The 24,365-nt window shown below is 45.0% G+C and overlaps 1 protein-coding gene across 2 annotated transcripts in view; it reads left to right on the top strand.

The window, feature by feature from the left end:
* Positions 1-2,672: 2,672 nt before the first annotated feature.
* Positions 2,673-24,365, top strand: part of LOC139347938 (MAM domain-containing glycosylphosphatidylinositol anchor protein 2-like) — a 164,360-nt gene continuing 142,667 nt past the window's right edge. The window contains exon 1 of one of the 2 annotated variants that reach the window (XM_070987815.1): positions 2,673-3,707. In XM_070987815.1, coding sequence (XP_070843916.1) covers positions 3,635-3,707 — 73 coding nt within the window. In that variant the 5' untranslated portion in view covers positions 2,673-3,634. The remainder of the gene's footprint in view (positions 3,708-24,365) is intronic. The other variant, XM_070987814.1, reaches the window with a different exon arrangement.

The following is a 24,365-nucleotide window of genomic DNA, read 5'->3' as shown; positions in this document are numbered from 1 at the left end:
CACATTCAAACAGTGATGTTGACAATTTAAATGAATAGCAACCGGACCAAAAAAAAAAAAAGCCAGCATTGCTTGACAAGCTTTGAGCTGCAGTCGTCAGTGGAACAGTTTCCACAGGTGGCTGCTGGCTGCTATATGACTTTTAAGGCAGCGAGATGGAAGAATACATGTTGTTCCATTTGAGATTTGCTCATGTGTGATGCCAACCAGAGCAGAATATTGTCAGAGTACCAAAGCCATAACCCTCTCATGTTCTTTCTCACACACTCGTGGATACACACTCCTGTCTGGCTGACCCTGGCCTTGTGTTTGACATCATCTAGGTCTGCTGCGCTTGACGATGAACGCGAAGCCCACAGAGGCCCACCCCAAATGCCAAATTGTCTTGTTTCATACCATATCCAACACCTCATGCACTGTACAACTGAATACATTTAGTGAAATGTCATACAGCTCCAACTACAATAGTAGTGAGGCACATATTATATTTATAAACCCCCTCACGATGCTACATGGAGACACTGCACTCACAATGGGCTTCATAATCACATTCCCTCCGATGTCAGTGTGGTGTAGTAGCATTAGACATCTTGAATAAAAAAAGGTTGCTTCATATTCCACAGGGAAGGAGATGGGAGGGGGGGGGGCTGAGAGCAGACTTATCCACAATAGACAGATGGGGAGTTAAACTCTAAGCTTCCCTGGTGGTCTCCTGCTCCTCTCCATATTGGATGGGTGATGCCGAGGTACAGTAATAAACATAATGCTAAGCAGCAAGCAGGTGGGGGCATAAGCGATAACACGCACATCACTATATGACCAAGCACACACATTTCTATTCCTGCCAGGACATACAACTAGTTTAGAATCATATCCACACTTCAGATGGCAAGTTTTTTTCCCAAAAAATCCATCACTATGTGTATCCTCAATATTAAATGGCGTGTTGAAAAGAGATTTTTATTTTCCTGTTTTTCAGTGAAAGGACCACGTTTCTGACAAAACCAAACAGACATGCATACTCCCACAAAGAGGGAGAGGAAAGACAGAGGCGGAGATAGTCAAACACCCTGAATTAAAGAGATGATAAAAACGATGGAGCTCTCACCTTCACACACCTATACAAATAAAACAAAGCCAGTTATTGGCAGAAAATATGAGCTGAAACGTTTTCAAAATGACAGTTGCTATCTTCGCTGCTTCACCACTCTGGCAGTCAAGGGCACCACACTAATGACGGTATAAAAGGGATGGACAAGATGAATCATTTAGATCCCTAAATTAAATTTGGAATAGCCTATATCAAATATTAACCCCACTAAATTCATTTTACTCCTCTGCTCCACTTGGCGATCCTGATCTAAGGATCAGATATTGACACCTCAGCAGAATAACAATGATGGAAACCTCATGAGGCAATGAAATAATCATGATGTCATCTTTATTTCGGTTTTAAACAGTCAGTGTGTGCAATCAAAATTATAGCCTGGTCACAAACTAGGTACAACCGCCAATGGCTGCAGGATTAAGGATTCATTTAATGGAGTCCTGTAGAGGGCACTAAACCACCCACTGGTGCTCCAGCAAACACCGCCCCAGCTCATCCCCAGCTGCCTCTGAGGAAGAGGCTGCCCCAGCACAGCGTTTCTGCTGTGAGCTGACTCTGGACAAAACCCCAGAAAACTATAGTGTCACTTGTCACCTTTTTATTCTTTTTGTAATGCATGGTGAATATACTCAATTAGCAATGACTTTCCACCAAACTGCATTATTTGTCATCACAGGGAAACCTCATTCGGTGATGAATCAAATCTTTTTCGCCCTTCGATGCTGTGTGTGTGATCAGGAATCAAAGTGTTACTCTTGACGTTTATCCCCATGTATCCCAAAAATATTCCACGTGCCTCTCCAGTGGAGAAATTGTTATGCTAATTAAAACCGTTTAATCGAAACTGTGTTGCTAGGAAACAGATGCAACTTTTAGATCCTGCCAGTATTGTTATTACCAAACACTTCAACAGGACATGCAGTGGCTCTGAAAATGTCCAGAAGACCATTCGTCAGTATTTGGAGGACAATGGTGAGGCGAGACCCGTGGTCAGAACAGACCTTCTTACACGTTTTTAATTGGGATGTTTATCGTCCCTAAATATGGCGAAATTGGAGGGATTTTCTCATTTTGCAGGAGCCGCTTGGAACTGCCAGGGGGACCCCTGAGGGCACGCTGGGACCCCATTTGGGAACCACTTAGCTGTACCTCTTTAAAACTTTAAAAGTTATGTATTGCTAAAAAGTTGCCAGAAACATGTAGGCCTGTGACGGCAGCAGCAGCAGCGTGTGTGTGCGTGTGTGTGTGTGTGTGTGTGTGTGTGTGTGTGTGTGTGTGTGTGTGTGTGTGTGTGTGTGTGTGTGTGTGCTTGGATATACTGACACAGACATCTCACTGTGTCAAACTAAAGGAATGTGATGCAGCAGATGTATGCTACATGGCAGCATCTGATCCTGCCTGTCTGATAGAGGAGGCGCAGTGAAACGAGCAGACAGCAGTATAGACTGTGTTTGGTGTTGATTGCAAAGGTCTGTCAAAGCTCGATCTCCTGAATTCCAATGGTCCCATCTCTCTCCCTCTCTCTCTCCCAGCATCCAGCAGCTGCGCCTCTCATGCCTTTCCTGACGCTGAGCGAAGACTCCCATACAGATGAGCGCTGGAAGCCACGCACCTCTTGACGTAGCCACAGACCGGTTGCGGTGCCGCTCGGTCTCCGTAGCACGTATTGCGCAACGTGACTGATGCTCAACTGGCTCCACGGCGGGCACATCCGGCTCCTACCGTCGCGTGAATTCATCAGAAAGTGGTCTCATAATGCTCGAGACAACAGCGGGCATCGCCGAGGAGCTGTAGAGGAACCATCCGCTGCTCCTCACCCGGCTGGACCCTCCCCTTGTCATTGCCACCGGGAGAGATGAGTCGAGCGCGCGGCGTCGAGGTGCAGTCGTGATGTGACTGTGAGAGCGCACAGCGGCAGTTTGACGACTTCCCAGCCCGGAAGGTGAAAACAGTGAGAATTTAACTGTGTGGGTCTATTTTGTATGTGCGCGTGAAGCAGAGGTGATGGCTCCGTTTGACAGCATGCAGTCAACGCAGCGGCAGCATCCCCTGAACCACAGCTGGAATTGAGGAGCTATGTCCGTGGGTGCCGAGGCTCCGTCTGCCTGTAGTCGACAGCATCCGTGTCCCCCGTCGTTTCGGCGCCGCGGGGGTCTTCGCTAAAGTCCAGGGACACACGGTTTCAGTGGAGCGCACCTACCTGGAGTCGAGGAGAGGTTGCTGTTTGTCGTAAGGCCGGGCTTTCTGCAGCCCACTCCCCGCGCCCGTCTGCTTCCCCGCATCCTCCGCGCGACGCCTCTGTGTCGCGAGCGCTGCGCGTTTTCACTACATGGCAGTGGACATCAAAACCATCACCACCTGAGCGTTCGCCTCCTGCGGCCATAAATACCTTCACAGCGAATACAGAGACTGAATTAATCGACGCGTGGATCGGAGCTGTGCTGTGTCTTATGCGCCTCAGTTTCACCGCCCCGCGAAGGACTTCTTGCCATTGAGAGCTGGATATGCAGAGATTAACGTGAAAGGATGGATCTAATTATCTGTGTTTGGGGGCTGGTGGCGCTGATCGTGGAGGGCATCCGTTGCCAAGGAGTGTACGGTGAGTGTATGCAGTTTGCTTCCCGCTGAAGCCAAACGTGATCATGACCTTGTAAAACACTGGTCGCTCATAAATCGCCACTTGTTCCCTTTAGACTCTCAAGGTCCTATTTAAGAAGAAGAAGAAGAAGAAAAAAACTCCTGTACGGGTGACAAATCAGGTCTGAATGTCACGTTTGAGTGAGAGCCTCCAAATGTTCTCAGCAAACCCTGAGGTTATACAGCAAATCGCGTGTGTAGCCAATCATGAACAGCCGCTTTTCTCATCCAATCCATCACTCATGATGCTCTGTGAGCAGCATACATTCACTGTTGTAGTCAGAGATTGTTGCCCTGGAACCTGGCCGTTTTGATCTGGAAGCATGTGGCCTCTCAGACGTGTCATTTGCTAATTATCATTTAAAAGGTCGACGTGGCACTTGTCTTACATTAGGCCAAATGTGTTTTTGAATGTCACCATAACGGCTGTAACCTGTATCTGAGCAGTGGCATTTAGTATTCAGTCATGAATTATTATCACGTGTGGTCCCGCTTCCTTACATCCGTCTGTCTGAGTCTCTCTCTGTCTCTCCTACCCATGCACACACTCCTGCACTTAACAACGAGCACACATTTCTGTCTCTTACTCTGCCTGCTTGTGCAACCAGTGGCACAGATGATGTCTCATATGAATCGCCATCCTTGCAGAAGCGGCAGCAGCAGCAGCACTGTGGGGGAAATAATGATTCATGTGCGCTCACATCGGGACACGGAGGAAACCCTGAGGTGCACGGCCCTGACCTGTCGGCAGTGACAGTGGCTCTGACCGAAGCAGAGGTTGCGGGAGGAGAACGCGGGGTTAAGTAGAGATGTGGGATGGTGTGTTTCAGAAGCCATTGCCAAGCACTAAAAAAAGATCTTTTGTCGACATGGCGTGTGCGTGTGTGCGTGTGTGTGTGAGGTGATGTAGCAATGAGAGGTTACTGTGAGCATGACAGGAACAGTCATGGTGCTGCACCTGACCAATGATGCGCCAGGATTTTATCTATTCTTTTGCTCTCAAGGGAGGGGGGGGGTGAGTAAGATAATAAATCACAGCACAAGTCAAGGCAGCTGGAGCATGACTTCTCATGTATGTCACATATCAAAATGTTTTTCCCAACACCAACTGCAGAGATATTTCGCAGTTAAGTGTGTAAAATTACCGTACGCTGCATGCACTTTCCAATTTTTCCTAATCTTCAAACCTCTTAGCGCTGTCCGGGCGATGGAAGATTCGTACGTAGGCGTCGTTATTTGGAGTGAGTGAATCCCTCCAGTTATGCATTAAGCCCGAGGGCACAACCTCTCATCAAACACTGACGTCTCAAGAAATCATTGTCCATATCCTCATCCGCTAAAGTGGTCTCGCTAAGATACACACGTATTCAGGAGAGACGGGCACGATGCTAACCATCAAAAACGATCCCATGAATGTCAGATCAAAGCTGCGGATTCTCACTGTGAGCAGGCTGCCCGTGCTACAGCGCGTACGTGCAGATGAAGATGCAAGCTCATTAGAAGGAATCATATCCCATAACGCTCTATGTGGTGTTGCCATAGAGGTATGTGTGGATTAGTAGGCCTGTAGCAGCAGCAGAAGAGACGGGGAGATGTAGCAGATGGAATTGTTTGAGGATTTAACTGTCTTGTGTTTGTGCCTGTATGTTGCACAGGCAGAAAATTCCCCACAGTCCACCCCCCCCCTCCCTTTCTTATTTCCCATCACTATAGTGTTTCACCCCTCGTACAGTATGTGTGCTTTAGGATGGATTTGATTCTGTGCTGCTTTCCTGCTGCTACATTCTGGTACTGCAACAAGAAACAGGCTCAGATAGACGGATAGATAGATGTTTAAAGTGTGCTGTACGTCTGCAGGGAGGTGGTCTGAATAAAAAAATCTATGGCGAGGTCCAAAAGTCAACATTTATTATTAATGGTGGCAAAACATTAGCATGCGTGTTGCATTGCCTCCCATTGTATTCACTGAAGGTTTTGACACATGACGGTGGGCGGGGGAGGGGGGCGGTGTGTGCACCACAGGTGAAAAGCAGTGGGTGTGCGACTGAATGAAATGAGGGCTGTGAGAAGGAGAACACATAATGGTGGCAGTAACTTTGAAGTGGGAGAGTTTCACAGCAGGTTTTATAGAGGGCAAGGCTTGAATTCTTTGCTCTGGTCATATCATATGCAGTGTTTTATACCCAAGTGTCGGTTATCACTTTCTTTTCCAGATTTTCCCGAATGGACCCGGTAGAAGATGAATGGGATGCTTCGAATGTAAGACTTTTGCCGAGTATTTTTATCCCTGAGCATACGTATACGTCATCGCGGCCGATTAAATGGCGGAATCATGATGTAGTAATGAAGAAATCACGTACTAGTGCGTTAAGTGGTGCTGCCAGAGTCATTAAAGAGGACTGATGAAGGTTAGTCATCCCTCCATGACTCCAGGCCACAGGGGGGAAAAGAGAGACACCACTAAAGTACAACATCTGCTCCACTCTTTCTCTCTCCAGCGCTCCTTATCTTTTCCTCTTTTTTTCCTCCTTATTCCTCTTCTGTGTGTGTCTCTCTTTTCTCATCACCCCCCCTCCCACACACACACACACACACACACACACACACACACACAACCCTTCTCCAGGAGATTGCTCTATCATCTCAACCTCTGCTCATCTCCGTGTTGCTCTCCAGAGCTTCGACAGGCCAGTGGCTTCTCTTCCATCACAACAATATTCTCGAATGGCATTTATTTCTAATACTGCTCACAACCAAAGTACACTAAATAATAATATCAAATGGCTTCAATGGAACATGACTCTTGTGATAGCGTGGAAGTGTTTTTGGCTTGTTACTTTATCTGGAGATGTACCGCCTTCAGTATGTTCTCTTTGCATCAAAGTCAGTCAGCGACAACCTCCATGGGATGTGCAGATGTTCCCGATCTCGTTTTGTGAAGAGAAAAAGTTCCTACCGCTTTTTCTCCCATCCCACTTCTGCCCCCCTCTCTCTCTCTCACTCTCTCTCTTTCTGTCTCTCGCTCACTCTCGTTTGCATTGAAGTCCAACCAATTGCTGGGGTTTCTTTTCATGAGCCCCGGTTCAGACGCTTTGGCTTCTAAGCTATGCAAATGCATTCTGCCAGTGAAACTAAAGCCGTCTTTGTTGGTTCTCAGAGGCCTCCTCCACAGAGTCCTTCATCATTCCCTTGGATCGGGACCCTCACATTTCCCACCGTAATGAGACCACGGATAACTCTATCTCTTCTCCTCCCTCCCACTCTCAGTCCCCATCTCCCTGCCTGTCTCTCTCCTCTGCCTGTCTCTCCCTCCCATTACCCCAGGGAACACAACATCGGATGGACGTCTACAGTGTATGCGCTTCAATCAGAAGCAAATGAGGATATGCATCTGGGTACAGCGCACAAGAAGTAATTCGTTGCAGTAGAACAGTGTGAGGTGCACACTGGGGATTACTACATACCCTTGGGTGGAGCTTCAGATAGCACCAACTTAATCATACCGAATGTCAGTTCTCTTTGGGCCGAGTCCTCAGAGACTGGCACTGAATATACACCATAGAGACAATGTTTGAACTTAAAGTCTGAAGCACTCCTGCTGTGTTAACAGTGTTACTTTAATACTCCAATACAATGAGCTCAAGGTGCAGCAGCTGTTTTTTAGCATGTTGAGTTTTGGAGTTCAATTCATTGCGGCACATCCATAATGTTGGGGAACTTGAGACACATTTAAATGTCATGTTCTGTGTAATGTCCCCAAAAGTGATGGAAACACCATGTGGCTCTGTGTGTGTGGGTGGGTGTGTTGCAGGGCGACGCTCTCCACTGGAAGGATGCCACTCTCAGTTTTGCCCTCTCTCTGCCCCCTTTAGCTATTTTCAGGGATGTAGATGGTGTGTGTACTTTGGCAGTAGGCAAAATGAAAGATGGAGCCGTAAGCTTTGGGGTTGTGGTTGGGATTTTAACAGCACTGTCAGCTTCCGCGCCATCCCCCTGCACCGAAAATAAACGATTCCGTTGCGTTTTTTCAGATGCATACAGTAGTTCACAGCAAAGACAGAGTCGTGCACAGCTGGGATGAATGGAATATACTTTACATTGGGAATGACTGTGAATGTTCACAGTGTCATATTTTCCATGACTGTGTTCAAAACCCCCCGAAAAGTATAATGTAGCTTTGGATACTGTGCACACATCACGAACAGCTGTAATACTTTCTTCCTTCTACTGTGAGGATTTGGATGAGTTCAGGAACACAATTTACCTCTGGATCATTCAAGGCCAAATCCCCACCGCGGACCAAAGAAGCTTATTGTAACCTGGCTGGCTGCTTCAACTGTTAAGCCCACATCCCCAAACCCTGAGCTACTTGTCCTGCTCTGTACAGTGCTGAGGACAGAAAGCTTCTGCTAATGATCTTGTAGTCATTCATTCATTAAGTCCCGTTCTGGTGCATGATTAGACCAGCCTCTTGCCCCGGTTTATTTAGAATCAGAAGTAATTCTGCGCTTGTAATGAAGTCTGGTGTGGCCTCTAACCTGCAGAGAAGGCCGGCACCGAACCATAACTGATATTTTTCCCTTTGTCTCCTGACATTCTAATGAAGTGGCCGTTCATCATCCGGATCATTAAAAACAAGATTTAAATCTTAAATGTCAACCTCGGTCCTGCTAATATTACCTTGTACAGCAAGAAGGCTTTTTATCTGTAGCGTTTTCATTCCTTTTAATCGTGTTAATTTCCTCATGTTGACAGACACATTGTCCAGCCGCAATAGATTAAAGCTACGCAGCTTGCTTTAAGAAGCCAAACTGCTCAATAGTGCTGGCGCAGCTGTAACATGACTCATGACAGATTTAGATCCTTGGGATATAACTCCCACTGGGGAGTCTCTGTTGCCATTTTCATGAGAGAAATTAACATAAGTTCATAAAGATCATTTACATCGTGACACTGTAATATGTTTTTGTTGTCCTCATATTTTGTAGCAAAAAAGGCTAACAGTACAATAGCTTAATGCTTTTCCTGAAGATGATAGGACCATCATAAAGACAGTTGCTTAGCTTAAAGGATGAATGTTAGTAAGGACTGAGACCTGTTGGTAAAGGGGTTGAGGTCCAGCCAGGGATCTTTGTAGCATGTCATCCCCCACATCTGTCCATCTCTGTCATTTCCTGTCTGCTCTACACTGAATGCTGTTGTAACAAATAAAAAAAGAAGAGCATATGCTTTAAAAAAAAAGTTGGTAACATCAGCTGCTTGCGTAGGATTATAATTTGCAGGCACAACATTAGCATAATAACATGTACGTCATATTCAATAGACGGAGATTTACCTCCACCAAGAGTTTACACTGATTCTGATTTTTGAAGCTAGTTTGTGGTTGCAGTTTGGAACTAACAAAATGAACAAATGATGTAGTGCTGCTGCTTCATATCATGCTAATTTTCAGGTTTGTACTTTTATTTTGGGCATCTGCTAGAAAATGTTTCCATGCTTTAATGTCCAAAAAACACAGTATTTTTCTCATACCGTCCATTGTTGCAGCACCTGTTCACTTCCCTTCGAAAACACTCTGTTGTAGTGCCTGTGTATTTAAAGCCCCGCTCCCCAAAAGCCCAGTCTGCTCTGATTGGTCAGCTCTCACGGCTCTGCTGGTGTTTTTGCAACCACAGCTGTGCTGGGGGGCGTGGCCGAGGACGGTGACATCAGAACCTTATGGAAGTCCGGATTGAGCGTTTTAATATTTCATAATCAAAAAGAAAAATTAATTAAAATTAAAATCAAAACGGCCACATCGGATCTGTGCAAGTTTTCTACCATAAATATCTGGGGAGACTTTAAAGTATCCACCTTTGTAGCCGCTCCAAGACTAAGTCACTGAGGTAAAGATTTTGGCAAAAAAACATGTAATTGCGACTAAACAATAGAATATAAACCTTAAGCACGTTTCCCTTATCTGAGCCACAGCTATGCTTTGTGTTTCAGTTTCATAGTTTTACATTTTCTACTCAGTTTACAACCATTAGCTCCCCATTAAGTCAGGCGTTCATTAACATCTCATCATATATTAGCTGTTTGTTTGCTGAAACGCCACTCACTGGACATCACAGACATTCATGCTTTCATTATGCCATCATGCCTCGTACGTGCATTATAATTTGGCCAGCTCATAAATACTATATACTGTGCGTGAATAGATAAACATGATGTAGAGAGCAAGGCACATGACAGTACATGCTGCATGCTGATAAGAGCAGACCAAAATCCCTTTATCCAGGTATATAATTCATGCATAAAGAGAAGAACCAGGCGCATTTATGCTTGTAGAGAGGCTGAGAGTGAGTGTAGCTCATGTCCTTTTACCTGGTTTATAGCTAATATAATCCCATGTTAATTAGTGTATGACTTAGCTGTGTGTTGAAATTCATTTTGCAAATTGTTGATTTGCAAATCATGACATAAACTTGATCTTTTATTAATATTAAGTGAGTGTTATATAACCCATTAATACATGCATTAGGTCTTGATGAGTCATGCATTGGTTTTGCATTTCAAAACGTCAATTGTGCATCCTCATAAAGTGTTACAGATTTTCTTAATGAACAGCAGAATTATCTGCTAAGATGGAGCCTTTTTAGTGTCTGCGGTGTGTTTCCGTTTCTCAAGTTATCATTTCCATGATTGGCATCACTTCAAATCACAGAGAATTATACATGCTAGCCAGCTTCAAAGTGACGCAGCTGATGAAAGGGTCTCATTGAATATGAATGTCTCCTTCAGTCTTCCCTTACACACTTCAGTCAGTTGGATTGTCTTTGTTAAACCAAACTGGCAGCACCCGCATTTACACACATGAAGTACAAATCACTCAGCAGTCCCAATAGGTAGCTGATAAGAGCAACAGGGCACCTTTTAGCAGTACTGTGGAGGAAATAAAGCAAAAAAAAGCAAGCCAGGAGAGGATTGGTGCGCTGTGGCACCCACAAGAGGCTAATGCCAACCTTCAACTATGTCACTTCAGCCCACACAGGCATCCTAAGTGCTGCTCCTGTGAAGTGATGTCTGTTGTCATGGTGACAGTATGTGAGCCTGGCATTGCACATCCTCTGACTTCCCTGTTGCCTCCCTCTGCTCGCTCCTCCCCTCCCCTCCCTCCCTCCCTCCCTCTCTCCCTCAGTGCCTACCCACTCGTTCATTCTCTCCTTCCCCTCACATGCCAGGAAATCAATCGCTGAAACAAATGTGAAGTGATTGCAGAAACGCAAGCTCCTCGCAGCAGCCTTACAATTGTGCACGAGAGCAGATGAGATTGCTGCTGGGGGGGCGGAGGCCGGGCGGGGGCTAGGGTGATCGGAGGGGGTTCAGCGGGCGGGGGTAGAGGCTGAATATGTCTCTTCAAAAATAACCACCATTTCAGTGCTGTGAGGCAACTGCAGGAAGGGGCCTCCTTATCTTTGTAGCGAGTAATGCTTAAGCTTCTCTGACAAGCAGGAACAGTGGTGGAGAAAACATGTTGACAGTGACGCCTTCAGTAGTCTCTAGCTTGGAATCAGCGTCAGACAGCAGGGGAGCCACACACAGAGACACCCCTGCATAAGACTACCATCACATCCATAACCCCCGACCCTGCCCATCCATGCAAATGCAACTACAAAAAAACCCCTCAAGTATCCATGTCGTATTATTTTCCCCCTCCTCTCTCAAATCTAGCCATTCCCCTACTGGCGAAAGGAGACGGGGACTGTGGAGTTGTGCCGTGGCTCTGCAGAGGCACTGTGAAATCTCAAGACAGATGAACATGCAGTTTGTGTGTTTGTGTGGGTGTGTTTGTGGGAGCATGTGTATGTGTTTTCTGTGTGCGTGTGTGCTTTTTTCCCCTCTATCTAGGGCAATACTTTGCTGAGATATTAATTTAGCAGTGTGATTTATCACCGCGCTCACGCATCAGCCCGTCTGAGCGAGGCTCATCACACACGCTGAACGTGCCTCAGAGCGCCTGCAAACATGCGATGCAGTCATTACGCGCGCGTTTACTCTTACTAAACCTCCAACCCTTTTTAAAGGGATATCTAACTGTCTGTTGAGCCCTTTTTTGGATTATATGACTTTTCTGTGTATCCCTCAATAGTCTCGAAAAACCTTATTCTTCTAACAGAAATTCACTATGTAATAGCTAATCTCTTTAGCGTCATGCTCTCTTCATCTCTCCGCCAGACGCTGTATATCCCAGAGGCTGTTAAACCCATGGGGCTAACCTCAAGCCGTGTACTGTCAGTTAATGGCTTCCTATGGCAAAGCAAGCAGAGTTATCTGGATAAGGCAAAGCGCTCCTCCACTGAGATTTCACTAAGTGGTGAAAGAAATCTCAGAGCGAGATTTAATGCAGATGTTGCAGTTCTTGCCCAGTTCTGACTGTCTGCCATCTCCCTTCTCGTCTTCACTCGGGCTGCTGCAGCAAAAACTTTGCACTTCCTAGTTGTTTTACCTGGAGTTATATTTGTACACTGTAGCTATACAGGAGTTACTTTATGGTGGTAGCCACGCATCAGCTGCTCAGAACAATACAAATGAGTCCAGAATCTGAGAAAAGCGAGTTAACTCTTGCTGGGCTGCCGAGTCTCCTCACAGTGTGGCGCATCGTCTCATGAATTCATGCTTTGCCCTTCAGTTTTAGCAATCCAGTCCTGCTCATGAGACGGCCTGTACGCGTCTACACAGCGTGAGGCATGCTTCCTTTTGGAGAGCTTCTCCCTTCGCCACAAACAGCGGAAGAATCAGCCCACGCGTTTGCACCTTCAATGAAATTCTCACTTGATTTGGTTTGCTCTCCCCTGGCCCCAACAAAGGCTCGCATCAGCTATTCACCGCACGGGTTTCTTTTTCTTTGAGCCAGACCCTTTGATTTTTTTTTTTTTTGCATGGAAATGTTTATGGCCCTGCAATCGGCTGGCGACCGGTTCAGGGTGTACCCCGCCTCTCGCCCATTGTAGCTGGGATAGGCTCCAGCCCCCCACAACCCCGAAAGGGATAGGCGGTATAGATAATGGATGGATGGATGGAAATGTTTATATTGTAATAGGCAAATCAAATCATGACAATGACATATTTACAGTAACATGAGCATTACCAAATTGAGACTGCACATTAAAGCACAAGTCAAATTGCTGATTAATTCAAACTTGCTGTTGCGTGGTGAAATTGGATTACATGCAGGGTGCGTTCTGGTGGGAAATCTGATGCTTTTCTCGAATGAATTTTCAGTTGATCATATCTCATCATATGACGATGACTACAACAAGTTAATGCATGTGTTAAGACTGTGTATGCCCGAGTGAGAATGGTGCGATCATGACATCTATAACGTCGAGACTCGGTTAAGAGTCTCCTGCAGTGTGCAACGAGGAAGTCACATGCATGCACTTGAGCGTTCAGAGAGACACGCTTCGAATCCTTTTTTACTGCTCTTTCGTGTCAGTTAGATGCGTTTCATCTGAAGATGATTGAAGCCTGAAGGAGACCTCCTCAAATGCCACATTCACAGCTTGAACTGACCTCCTGCCCTTTTTCATTATTTCTGCTTCCCCCACATTTCCCTCCATTTTATTTCCCCGTGCCCTTACATTGCCTTTTCTCTTGCACACAATATTATTACTCTTTCAGTTCTGGGTGTGTACCAAATGCCTCAAAGAGCGGCATCATCTCTGAGCACTTAAGGCCTCTTAATAATAAGGAATGGGCTGGCTTGACCTCTCTGATGACCTTTCATTGATGTGATTAGCTTGAGAAGGTTGCTAAAATATATCTTGGAGCAGAATTTATGTCCATCTATTCTTGAGTTTTAATCAAAGGTGTCTGTGCTGAGCAGAAAAGCTTTCCCGAGAAGCAACTTTTTCTTGAGCTAAGTACCAGACTCAGCATTGACTTTATCCTCCAAGTTCAGTTAAGGGTAAGGTTGATTATGTGTAATTGCAGGTCAATAGTCAATCTTTAGTTGATTGTTTGGGGACCGCTGTGCCAGTCCTTGGGATCTAAAGATGAACACCAGTATTTACTCAGTGCATGCATGTTGCTTGTATAGTTTAGTGCTGTGTTCTGGGTTTAGGCGCAAATATGAAAGAAGAAAACTTTGCATGGCAACCCAAATTATTTTGAAAGCGACTGCTAAAACTTAATCTGTGACCATATTCCAGGTGATTTACCACGACACAGATATCAGAGATTTATCAGCTTTAATACTGGAGAAGTGGCGCTCCAGGCCATTTCATCACGTTATTAGAAGAAATGACAATTCTTGCATAATTAAAAATGTATCACGAAATCAATATCATAGTAATGTCTGGTGGAGTGTGATTTCCTGTTGGCCTTTGGGCCTCAGTTTTAAGGAAAGAGGAAATATTAAAGTTATCAACCTGTGCAGGTGGACGTTAAAAAAAAGGAAAGCCTGAATGCATTAATTCCAGGATGTTGTGTTTTAAATGAGTTTAGTTTGGTGTGTCTACGTGTTTGGTGTGCTGATGTGGGGCCATGGCGATATTAAAGTTTGTTGGCGGGATATTAAACAGCTAGAAATCCCAGCTTTTGCCACAGAACAGAGAACTTCAAAACAGCTTTGAAATGCACCAATAAACCTCAACATATTAGTGGATCCGCGGGTCCTCTTGGCTCATCAGAAGAGCCCATGCAAATCCAGTAATGGCTTCTCTGAATGCATTAATAATGCTCTCCAAAGAGGTGGAACCTGGGTGGTGTTTCCATATTGCTATCCATATTTATATCCTAACATCAACACATGCTGATAATATTCATGAATTCCGTAGCAACAGATCCAGCAGAAGCAGAATAGTGAGATTTGGCTGCACCCCCTCTGCAGTGAGAGCCTCCTTAGTGGGTGTCTTACATGTTGATGTGTGCGTGGGTGCCCATGTGCACGCGGGAATGTGTGCATCTGTCTGTTTGTGTGTGCATTCCCCGTGGATTTCTGTGATGCTACCGAGGTAATTGGATGTGTGACGCCCACCAAAAATCCCCTTTAGCCCTGGGCAAGCGCTCTTTCAATCCCAGCATGCCTCTGTGGAAAGCGCAACCCAAAGTAAGGCTTATTCTTTCAACTGGCAAACATCAAATGGTTCCCTGTTCTCTCCATCACAGCCTCCGTCTCTCTACTCCGCTGTAGCATCAGAGGAAAGCCCATTAACATGGAATGACATGACCGTACACATGCGTGGCAGTCATAGGGAGACATACAGCTGGGGATGCACACACACTGCTCACCACAGTTATGCCAGTTAAAAACAGTTCGTTTTTCGAGTGACAATTATTTTGGGGGGATTGGGGAAACTGAGTGTTCTCTCATGGACTTAGTAACAGCTCTGGGGCAGGTGCTCAAAAGTGTGTTAAATTATCCCCGATGGGTGGAGATGTACCTAAGCCCTGGCATAGTGGTGAGTTCTACACAGGCTGGATTTGATTAATGATGTCTTGGCTGTTTGGGAATACGATGAGCAGCTACAGCAAATGTAAAGCAAAACAACACCTGCTTAATATCAGCTTCTTTTTGAGCATGTTAGCCTTCTAATGTTAGCATTTAGCTGAAAGCACTGCCATGATTAAGTGGAGCGTCACAGAACTGCTAGCCTAGTTGAAGGCTCTATACTTTTACATTTCCTTGACTAATGGGGCATTGCAATATTCACCTTCTGCTCCAATTATCATTTATTCCCTTACAAAGCAGTATGGACTTCACAATAATATTTTTTAGGATTGCTGCCTGTTAGTCAGTCATATGCGTCTTTCTTCTCCATTGCAGTAAATGATAATCCCCGGTGCAATGCAAAAGTAATGTGTGACGTCTCTTTAGCCCACCAGGGCTTTTTTTTTTTTTTTTAAACAAGAAGCCTTATTAATAATGCATGATGAAGAGGGGGTCAGAATAAGGTTTCTTATTTAAGCGGATGCCTTGTTTAGGAAATTTGATCTTAACCGCGGGTGAGTATTAGTCTTCACAGTGGTACACCTCACAGCATGCAGCTTAAGTACACACACACACACACACACACACACACACACACACACACACAAGGACGTGATGGACCATGTCTCGCTGAAACTATCATGATCTCTGGGGCTGCCAGTGTCCGGCATGTGAATGTGTCAATGTTGTGTTTGTGCATGTGTCTAAATGTGCGTCTGCAGGCGTTTGTATGTGTTAGAAGCTGAAGGCGCTCTCATTCCAGCAGTCTGACCTCCCGCTGAATCACACACTGCAGTGAACGCGAGCAGATAGAGAGGGAGGAGGAATAGGGTTTTCCTTCCCATTCCTTCCTGTCCTGTTTATCTTTTCTGATTCCTCTCTGGGTATTTCTGTGACCTTGTTTTTGAAGTTGCATAATGCGCTGCTGGAGGTTTGGGCGCAGGGCAAAGGGAGGCAGCGGGGGTGGAGGCAGGACACTGATCTAAACTGTGACGACAGCTTAGGCTTTCTCCCTCTCACCTCCTCCACGCTCTTGAGGGGAGGTGAGAGTGTGGCGACAGAGGAACCTTAAAGACAGCGGGGGATTTTGTCATTGCCGCAGACGCGGTTCACTGAGAGGGATGTGAGTGAATAAAAGAGCACTCTCTGGACCGTGCAGTTCATTCACACATACATAGAAAGGATCACACTTGCATGGGTGTGCTTTCTATTCCTGTTTATGTTTTACTCCCCAGCTCTTCTCTCACTCTCTCTCACACACACACATGCAGGGAAGGCAAGAGGGAGAAGGCCTCTGACTCATTTATTTTGCCATTAAGCGGCTTGTTGTACATGTTACGAGGTTATGTGCTACAACGGAAGTGGGAGTCAGCCATGATGATAACGTCACTGAAAAGCCAAAAGGGGAACAGCTGTGGGAATCGCTCCCCGGCCTGTCGGATGACATGCTAACACTCATTAACTTCTGACATAAAATGCATGGTCACACACAACTCTGCTGACGTCTAGACGCTTTCTGAGAGTTTTAGCTTGACACAGGGAGCTTTGCAATTACAACAGGACTGGAAAATGCATTTAATCCATGAAGATGGATAAAATATTTTGATGGAAATATCTGTTTTGTCTGATCCAGTGACTGGTTTATTTATGTTTTACGCAGCGACCCAGCTTTTATTGAATCAGGGTTGTATCACGAGGAGGAAAATCTCATGTATGTATGCCCCTTAAACATGCTAATTTAAATCTCAAAATCCACTCAAGAATGTGCCGATAACCAGTGCAGGGATTAATAAATCAGGGTTATATGCGCTCTTCAGTAAGATCTTTTAATTGGTCTTGCTGAGGCAGTCTGAAGCACCTGAAGCGTGGATAGGTATTAGTCAATAGGATTATATTGGCTCACAGTCGACGATTAACGTATTCACTCACATGAAGTGCAGGACACCAGAGAGGCTCGTTCCTCATGCGTCCCCAGCTCTCATGGCTCCCTAACACACATTGGTCTTGACTATAGCTCTGACTGTGTCTAAAACTGACTCGCAGCAGTTTCCCCTGAAGGAACAAACAAAGGAATAAAAGTGGTGTGTCAGAAATGATCCGTCCCTGAACTCCTGTAACACTCTGCATTTCCTGATCCTTTCCTGCACTGCAGTGACACCTCTGGCTGATGAAGGCCATGAAATGCTGAATCCACCACACACCTCCATTAGGCATTTCCCTTTTACAGAGGGTTAGGATAAATCAGATTTACTACAGCATATTGTTTTTTCCAGGCCTCATTGAATATATGTAGATTACTGCCTCTGTTCATGATAATGGAACTGTTTTGTGGGAGGCTGATTGTACGTCTTTGCCTAATATTGGCTTTCTTCATATTTTCTCAGCTTGTTTTTAGCCTTGTAATCTGAGCTGTCACAATGCAACGCAGACGCCTTTGCCAGAAACCCTTAACATATAATGCTGTCTGTTTTGTTCCTCACATTTGTTTTAAGTGCTGCTCTCCTCAGATATGTGGTACCCCCAGCCCAGATATATTGGCGCTCTCGATAAAAGCTGAACTACAAATGCTGCAGAAAGATAAAGAAGAATTAATGGACCATATCCTCAATTTGAAAAAGTGGGCAGATGTTAGTAATCACTGGCATTCAGGAGTACACAAAGGCAATGGTTTCAGTAGTGCAAAGCTTTTAAAACTGATTTAAGTCAACACCCGTCAAGATCAAGAGATCAAGCTCTTGTGTTAATATGCTAAGTGTTTTTTGCAGCATTTGAAAGGATTTACCCAGATTTGCATTCATTTGCAATTCTGTGTCATGTCTTATTTGATATTTGACGTTGACTTTGCTTTTTACTCCGCATAGATACTTTCTAGATGGACTATTAGTGGTTCCTTTCATAGGTTTACAAGTTTTCTTAATGCACTTACATCATCAGCTGACATTACCCTATTGTTGACAGCCGTATGTCATCATGCATGCTAATGCATGGCTGCCGTGTGCTGTGAATGCCTTATTGGTGTACAGGGAATATGTTAGTGCATGTATTTACATAATGGAAGGTCTTTTATGATGGGTTTCACTTGACGGAGGTTAACTGGTTCTCACCACAACATGCACGACAATAAAACAGGAGGACATCTGAGGTTGTTACATATCAACTTTGATTTTACAGGCAATTATTAGATCACCTAGTGTTATATATCAAAAGTAAGGCTTTGTGGTTGAGTCTTACCGAGCTCGGTAGCTTTCGGCATGCCGTGCAGCCACTGAATAATGAGTATCAGCTCTGGCTTTGACGATGCTCGCCATGCCGTCCCGTAAACAAGTCCGGGATCCAACAATGCTCTCCTCATTTGTTGGCTTCACCGCGGGGCGCCAGCTCTTTAAAGAGAATGAAATCTTTCTGCAAGATAAAGGGCACATGGAGCTCACTTAAGAGCGCCCTGCCTTGTTCTTTTGCTTGTTTGCAGGCTTACAGTGCAAAAATGGGGACAGATGAGGGAAAAAAAGAGCACTGCAGGATGGTAATTTTTAATGAGGGAATATTTTGTGGCTGCACATGATTCTCAGCAGTGCAGATAACCCAGAAAGGTGACAAGTCAATTTCCTCAACAACTAGCTCCTCTGTAACATTATATGACCACTCAATTTACATATGTACAGAGAAGAAAGGATTCTCCACCAGCTCTGTGTTTATCTTCCTCAGCAGTGTTCTGAATCTGGGGCTTATTGCCTCCTCCTGGTTGTCTTGACTTCCTCTACCATTTCCTGTTTCTTCTTTTTATTATCCCAAAGCCAAGGTGCACAATGTAAGCGATGGCTCCTCTGACTGGGATTCAGAGGCAAAGTATTAGCAAGCGTGGAGAGGAGAGGAGGCTCAGCGGGGAGAAGATTAAATTATCTCCTTTGAAGGTGTGCTGGTGCTTTCATGAGACAGAGGCCATTATTAATATGCAGTGACACATGCATACATCCAAAATGATCCTGGACGCTTCGTCATGGATCATAAAATTCCCCAAGGTGCCTTTCGCTCATCGCATACTGAGAGCCACCACCGCATCTCTCATGAATCATAGCAGTCCCGCCAGGATATATGGAAAGAGGGCAGGAGGGACAGAAAAGAGAGAAAATGGCCCTTGTGTTTTATTAGATTGCCCAGACGAAAATTATATTAGTTTTGAGCAGTTTGACTCCATGGCAGACCGCCGTGAAGCTCCGTCCATGGGTGACAGCAGGGCCAATGAACAGATTGTGGGGTTTGCATGGCTTGCAAGAAGGTTAAATGGGTCATGTAAACTGCTGTCGGTCTAGGGCATGGTGATCTCATCTTTTGATTTGTTGCTGGCATTTAAAGTTGAACTTTTGTCTCGAACACTGTGTACTAAAAATGGACTCTATACAGCATATTGCTTTGGACAGGTATTTGACAGTATAGCATGCTGTTCTCTAATTATTCTAATCAGCTAAAGGCAGCCAAGTTCAACCAGCTATATGGGATAATTTGCCTGTCACAGTGTGACAGTGAGACAGTGTCAGCCTGTGATCTCGTCTCTTACCCTCCTGACTGCTCCACAGAAGCACCTGGATCTTCTTTACAAAGCAACGCTCACTTTGCAGCGTTCTTCTTCTGATTCTTGATCTCTGTTGAGTAAGTTACTACAGCATGCTCATTATACAAGTGGATGGAGGCGTCAACAACATCAGCCAGAGGTTACACATATCCATGGAGCAAATGGTCATCAACTGTGTAATTGGAATTTCTACCCTTTTATTCCCTTACTCTGCCTTCCCCTGGTAGATAGCCCAAATGAGCTGTCATCCATGATTGATTTTCACATTTCAGGGATGCCTACTTTGACTAAGCACTGACTATTAGAGAAGCTCTGTCATGCCCGTGGCATGGAGTGGGCCGTTAAGCACATAGCAGGGATGGTTTGGCTTGGGCACTCTCAATCTTGACGTGTAATGCACATGCAAATAGGAACACATTTAGCTCTGTGCATGGTGATGAACTACAACCCATGAGGCAATAAAAGCCTTTATGATCTGCAAACTAAGCTGACTGTAAAATTCTCCCGCTGGAAGAGCTCCTGTCAAGATGGCAGCTTTGAATGGTTCATCGCGGCAAGGCTTGAGATATCTTTACATGGTTGGCTTTTATGTCTCTGCATGTCACAGCGTGGTACTGTGTCGCAGCCCACTGCAGTGCAACAAACGATGTGCAATTTGCTGACAGTGTAATTAGAAGCCTCTCATTGTGAGGCAAAGTTGTCATTTCTTTGGTTTAGTGTTGGAGTTGGTTTGCTTTAGTGCACATGAAATATGCACAAACGATGCATTAACCGCAGTTTGAAAGTCTCATTAATTGGTTTAGTTTCACTTCAGTCTCACAATGGTTTTACTGCATACAGGAGCGATTATGAGTTATTGTGTTGGTTACTTAGCTGGCTGATCAGTTAGAAAACTTTATTGTGCACGTGGCAATGTGGGCCACGTGCACAGTTGATGAAACAGAGCTTTTTCTTGCAGGGGGGGCTTGTCCTCTGGGAAAAGCAATTTTTCTGGTGGATCCTGTTTGCCAGCCCTTGTCACTTGTGCAGAGTGCTTATTATCACTGGGTGTAGTATCTTGGGTGCGGGTCTGATGTTCCGGTCAAATTTCCATGGCTGCTTTTCATCTCATATCCTCTATTGCATGCCAGAGATCCCGGGTGCCAATCCCAAATGAGTCATTTTAACAGCAAGATGGTTAGAGCTAATCAAGAATTATGTGTTTATTTATTGACAAATGACTTAATTCTTAGGCATTTTCTCTCAGTAGGCCAATTGCAAAAACAGGGCTTGACCGAGGGTGGCAGATTATTCAGTCATCTCATTCACGTGATTCAAATATGGTTGGGTTATACTAAAGCACTTCAGCGGACATCTGATCATTCAAATCATGCAGATCTGCTTTAGAGAAAGCCATGTTGTAATTATGCAGTGTCACTTCCTCATATGCTCCACCCGTCCAAAAACAGTAAACTTTAATTGAAGGGGGAAAAGTCGTCCGGCGTGTCTGGTGGCTGCGAGGTGCTTGAGCTCGCCGTGAAACTGCACACTTTGACTAACACTGTGCAGCGCCAGACCTCTCCTTTGACCCTGTAGGCTTTATGACTGGACATTGATTTACTCCCCTCCATGTTTTCTGAATGGATTATGAGGGCAAAGGCACTTATCTCAATTACAGTGTGAAATGGAGTGAGTCCAAAAATGTGATTCTCTACGGCAGATACACGCTCGCCTGCCCATACCACCCGCACACATGCACAGGTATGCACGTGCAGACACAGATTTAGAGCAACAGGGTGACATGGCACAATCAGACACAGTTTACTGTGCGTGAAATGAACAAAACGGACATATGCTCCTCCCCTGCCGTGGGTGTAGTCTGTTTTAGTTTGCTCAAGCTGAACATGTGATGGCCGTCTGTATGCTTCAAACAGAAGAGATGTTGTTTCTCGCTGAGAGACCACACTTTTTTCTCCAGATAAATAGAGTATATCATGGGTGTATTAGAAAATAACCACTTTTTCTATAAAAATGCATCTGGAAATCATCACAGTTTAGGAAAGAAGCGGGAAAACTGTCCAATTTTCTTGTGATCTTTCCTTCTTTCTTATGAATTGCTGGATATTTGTGCCTCTTCAAGACACACACACACACACACACACACACACACACACACGCACACACGCACACACAAAAGAATCCAAATGAAATAGTCTGTGAGGAAGGAATGGCTCTTTAGTTGAACTGACAGCAGCGAAGAGGTTAGTGCAAGTCAGTAAACAATATAATAAGTAATACATGGCAATTATGGAGTTCACATTATTGCACATAGGAAATATTGATATTGCAGTTTAGTATACACTGATATTGCTCATGAGTGATGAGCATATTTCTCCTAAATAACCACCCCCCCCCCCCCCCCCCCCCACCTCATACACTGTGGCAAGCTACAACGCTCCGGACCAGTGTGTCTGCTGGGCTTCGCAACCCAAAGAGCTGTTTTGTAACTCCTAATAAGACTTCAAACAAGCCAAACTCCACATGTCAAAGCGGTAACTTTAATGTAAGTGCTCTATAAAAATTAGGAGACCAAATGTAGAGCATGTATGCACTGAAGCTGGCACCATGTTGGACCCCTTTAAACACACGTGTCCATATGCAGGCATGCATTCACAGTAAAATCTGCAGATCCTGCACATCATTCAGTTCAATTCAATATTCCTTTATTACTCCCACGAGGGGAAATTCCAAAGACATCATGCAAACATCATGTCTATAAAATGCAAGTGTCCCAAGTGTATGTGTTTGTGGATATGTATGCCCATAGTACATGACCTTAAACCTGAAGATGCGTCAAGTATTCATATCTTTCCTGCTCCAGGCTACTTGCTTCCTGAAGCCCTGTAGGTGCCTGTCATGCCCTCCGGGGCAAGGTCCTGCATTATGAATGCAAGAGTGGAGGACAGGGACAGCGAATCAGAATATGATTTTGCCAGCAGGGCCCCGGAGGGTCTGCTTTAATGATAGTGATAGTTGGAGGCCACAAGACAGAACCTGTTTATAAGAGGCGGGGATAGTCCGGTATAGTGCTGACATTAGTGGGAGAAAATTTCATCTTGATCACGAAGACTTAATTGATTTTAAAAAAGTTCTTATTGTGATGCTGTTTTCACTTGCATTATGAATGATTGGGATACCGGAGAAAAGCACGTTCGATTTTCTGATCATAAATCTAGGGATGTAATTTGGCAGACAGCATCACCTCCTTGTTCTTATTTCAATGATTTAGATGGCCCATAAGTTCGCTGCCAAAAATAAAATGTAATTGCTGAAGGATATGAATCATTTAATGGGTGTGATCTTATGTCCCTGCGAGGCCTGCTGTCATTTGTAATACAGAAAGTTGCAGACTTGCCAGGTACATAGAGGGAACTATTTTACACTTATCTCATCTGTCATCTGTAATACCCCTATATGTCTTTCTGCCTCTCCCACTGATATTAAGATTAAGGCGAAAAATAAAGTACACAAAAAGCAATTTAAGCCAGAGCTGGCTTAGAGCGACAAAAGTACTCTCAAGAGCAGAGGAAGCATATTGTGAGAGATGTTTCAGTTTGCTAACCCTGGCCGGTTTGCTTCCCATCCCTAAAGGTTAAATCCAAAGTCTGAATTACCTAATGTAATCAGAAATTGGATCGTGGGTAAAAAATCTGATTTACAGTCAGTTATATTTGCATTGGGTCTCACCTGCTGCAATCCGTCTTGGCTCAAATCACCAGTGAACACCTTACGCTTTCTGTCACAGCCGCCAGAAATACAACAGCTGGATGAGCGATTATGGGGTTTGCCCCCTTTCTCTTCTTTTTGTTCCCGGGCTGCTAAAACTCTGCTTGTTCTTCGGCGGCTCCTCAGTCAGAGAACTGAGGGTCCTGCCCTGTGAGGAGACATTACAGGTTGCTCCGCTCTGACAGGTATCTATAGATGCCATTGACTTTAAATTAAAGTGGGGTGTGAGGTGATCAATCATAAGAGTGCACCCTGGACACAGCTACAGTGTGATGCATGGGCTTCCCTCCCCGGGCATCACGACAATGCACTGCGATCAGAGCTAAATTACCCCAGCGACCTGCACTCCTTCTCCTCTCCCCTGCTGTCCTCCCTTTCTGCACACTGCCAAACCCTCCCATTTTACACTCCATGGAGCAACACTGTTTTTTATTACCTTACTACACCCCTCACACAACCACTTCCAAAAAGTTGCAGCTTTTACTCTGCAGTATGTTAGACAGAGAAGTGCACTATACTGTATGTCTGGTTGGGAGTTTATTATGCTGCTCAGGCCGGCATGGCGGTGTACAGCGAAACATTTTCCGTCATGTTCAGATTGAAAGGGCTGTCAGTGTTTGTGACACAGGCCTCATTCAAGCCCTGGATACTGTTGCTATGCTTGTGCATGTAGCTTTTAGCCCAGTGGAGTGGAGGATACAAAGCTCTCTCTTCGGAGGCTGACGATGAGTGCGATTGAAGAGCCGTGCTAATGGTTTTCTACACATTCTGCATTTATCACATCTAATCACACATAACATTACAGCTACGAC

This window comes from Chaetodon trifascialis, chromosome 19, assembly GCF_039877785.1.
Source record: "Chaetodon trifascialis isolate fChaTrf1 chromosome 19, fChaTrf1.hap1, whole genome shotgun sequence".
Classification (NCBI taxonomy): Eukaryota; Metazoa; Chordata; class Actinopteri; order Chaetodontiformes; family Chaetodontidae; genus Chaetodon; species Chaetodon trifascialis.
This window is presented reverse-complemented; position numbering and strand designations above follow the sequence as displayed.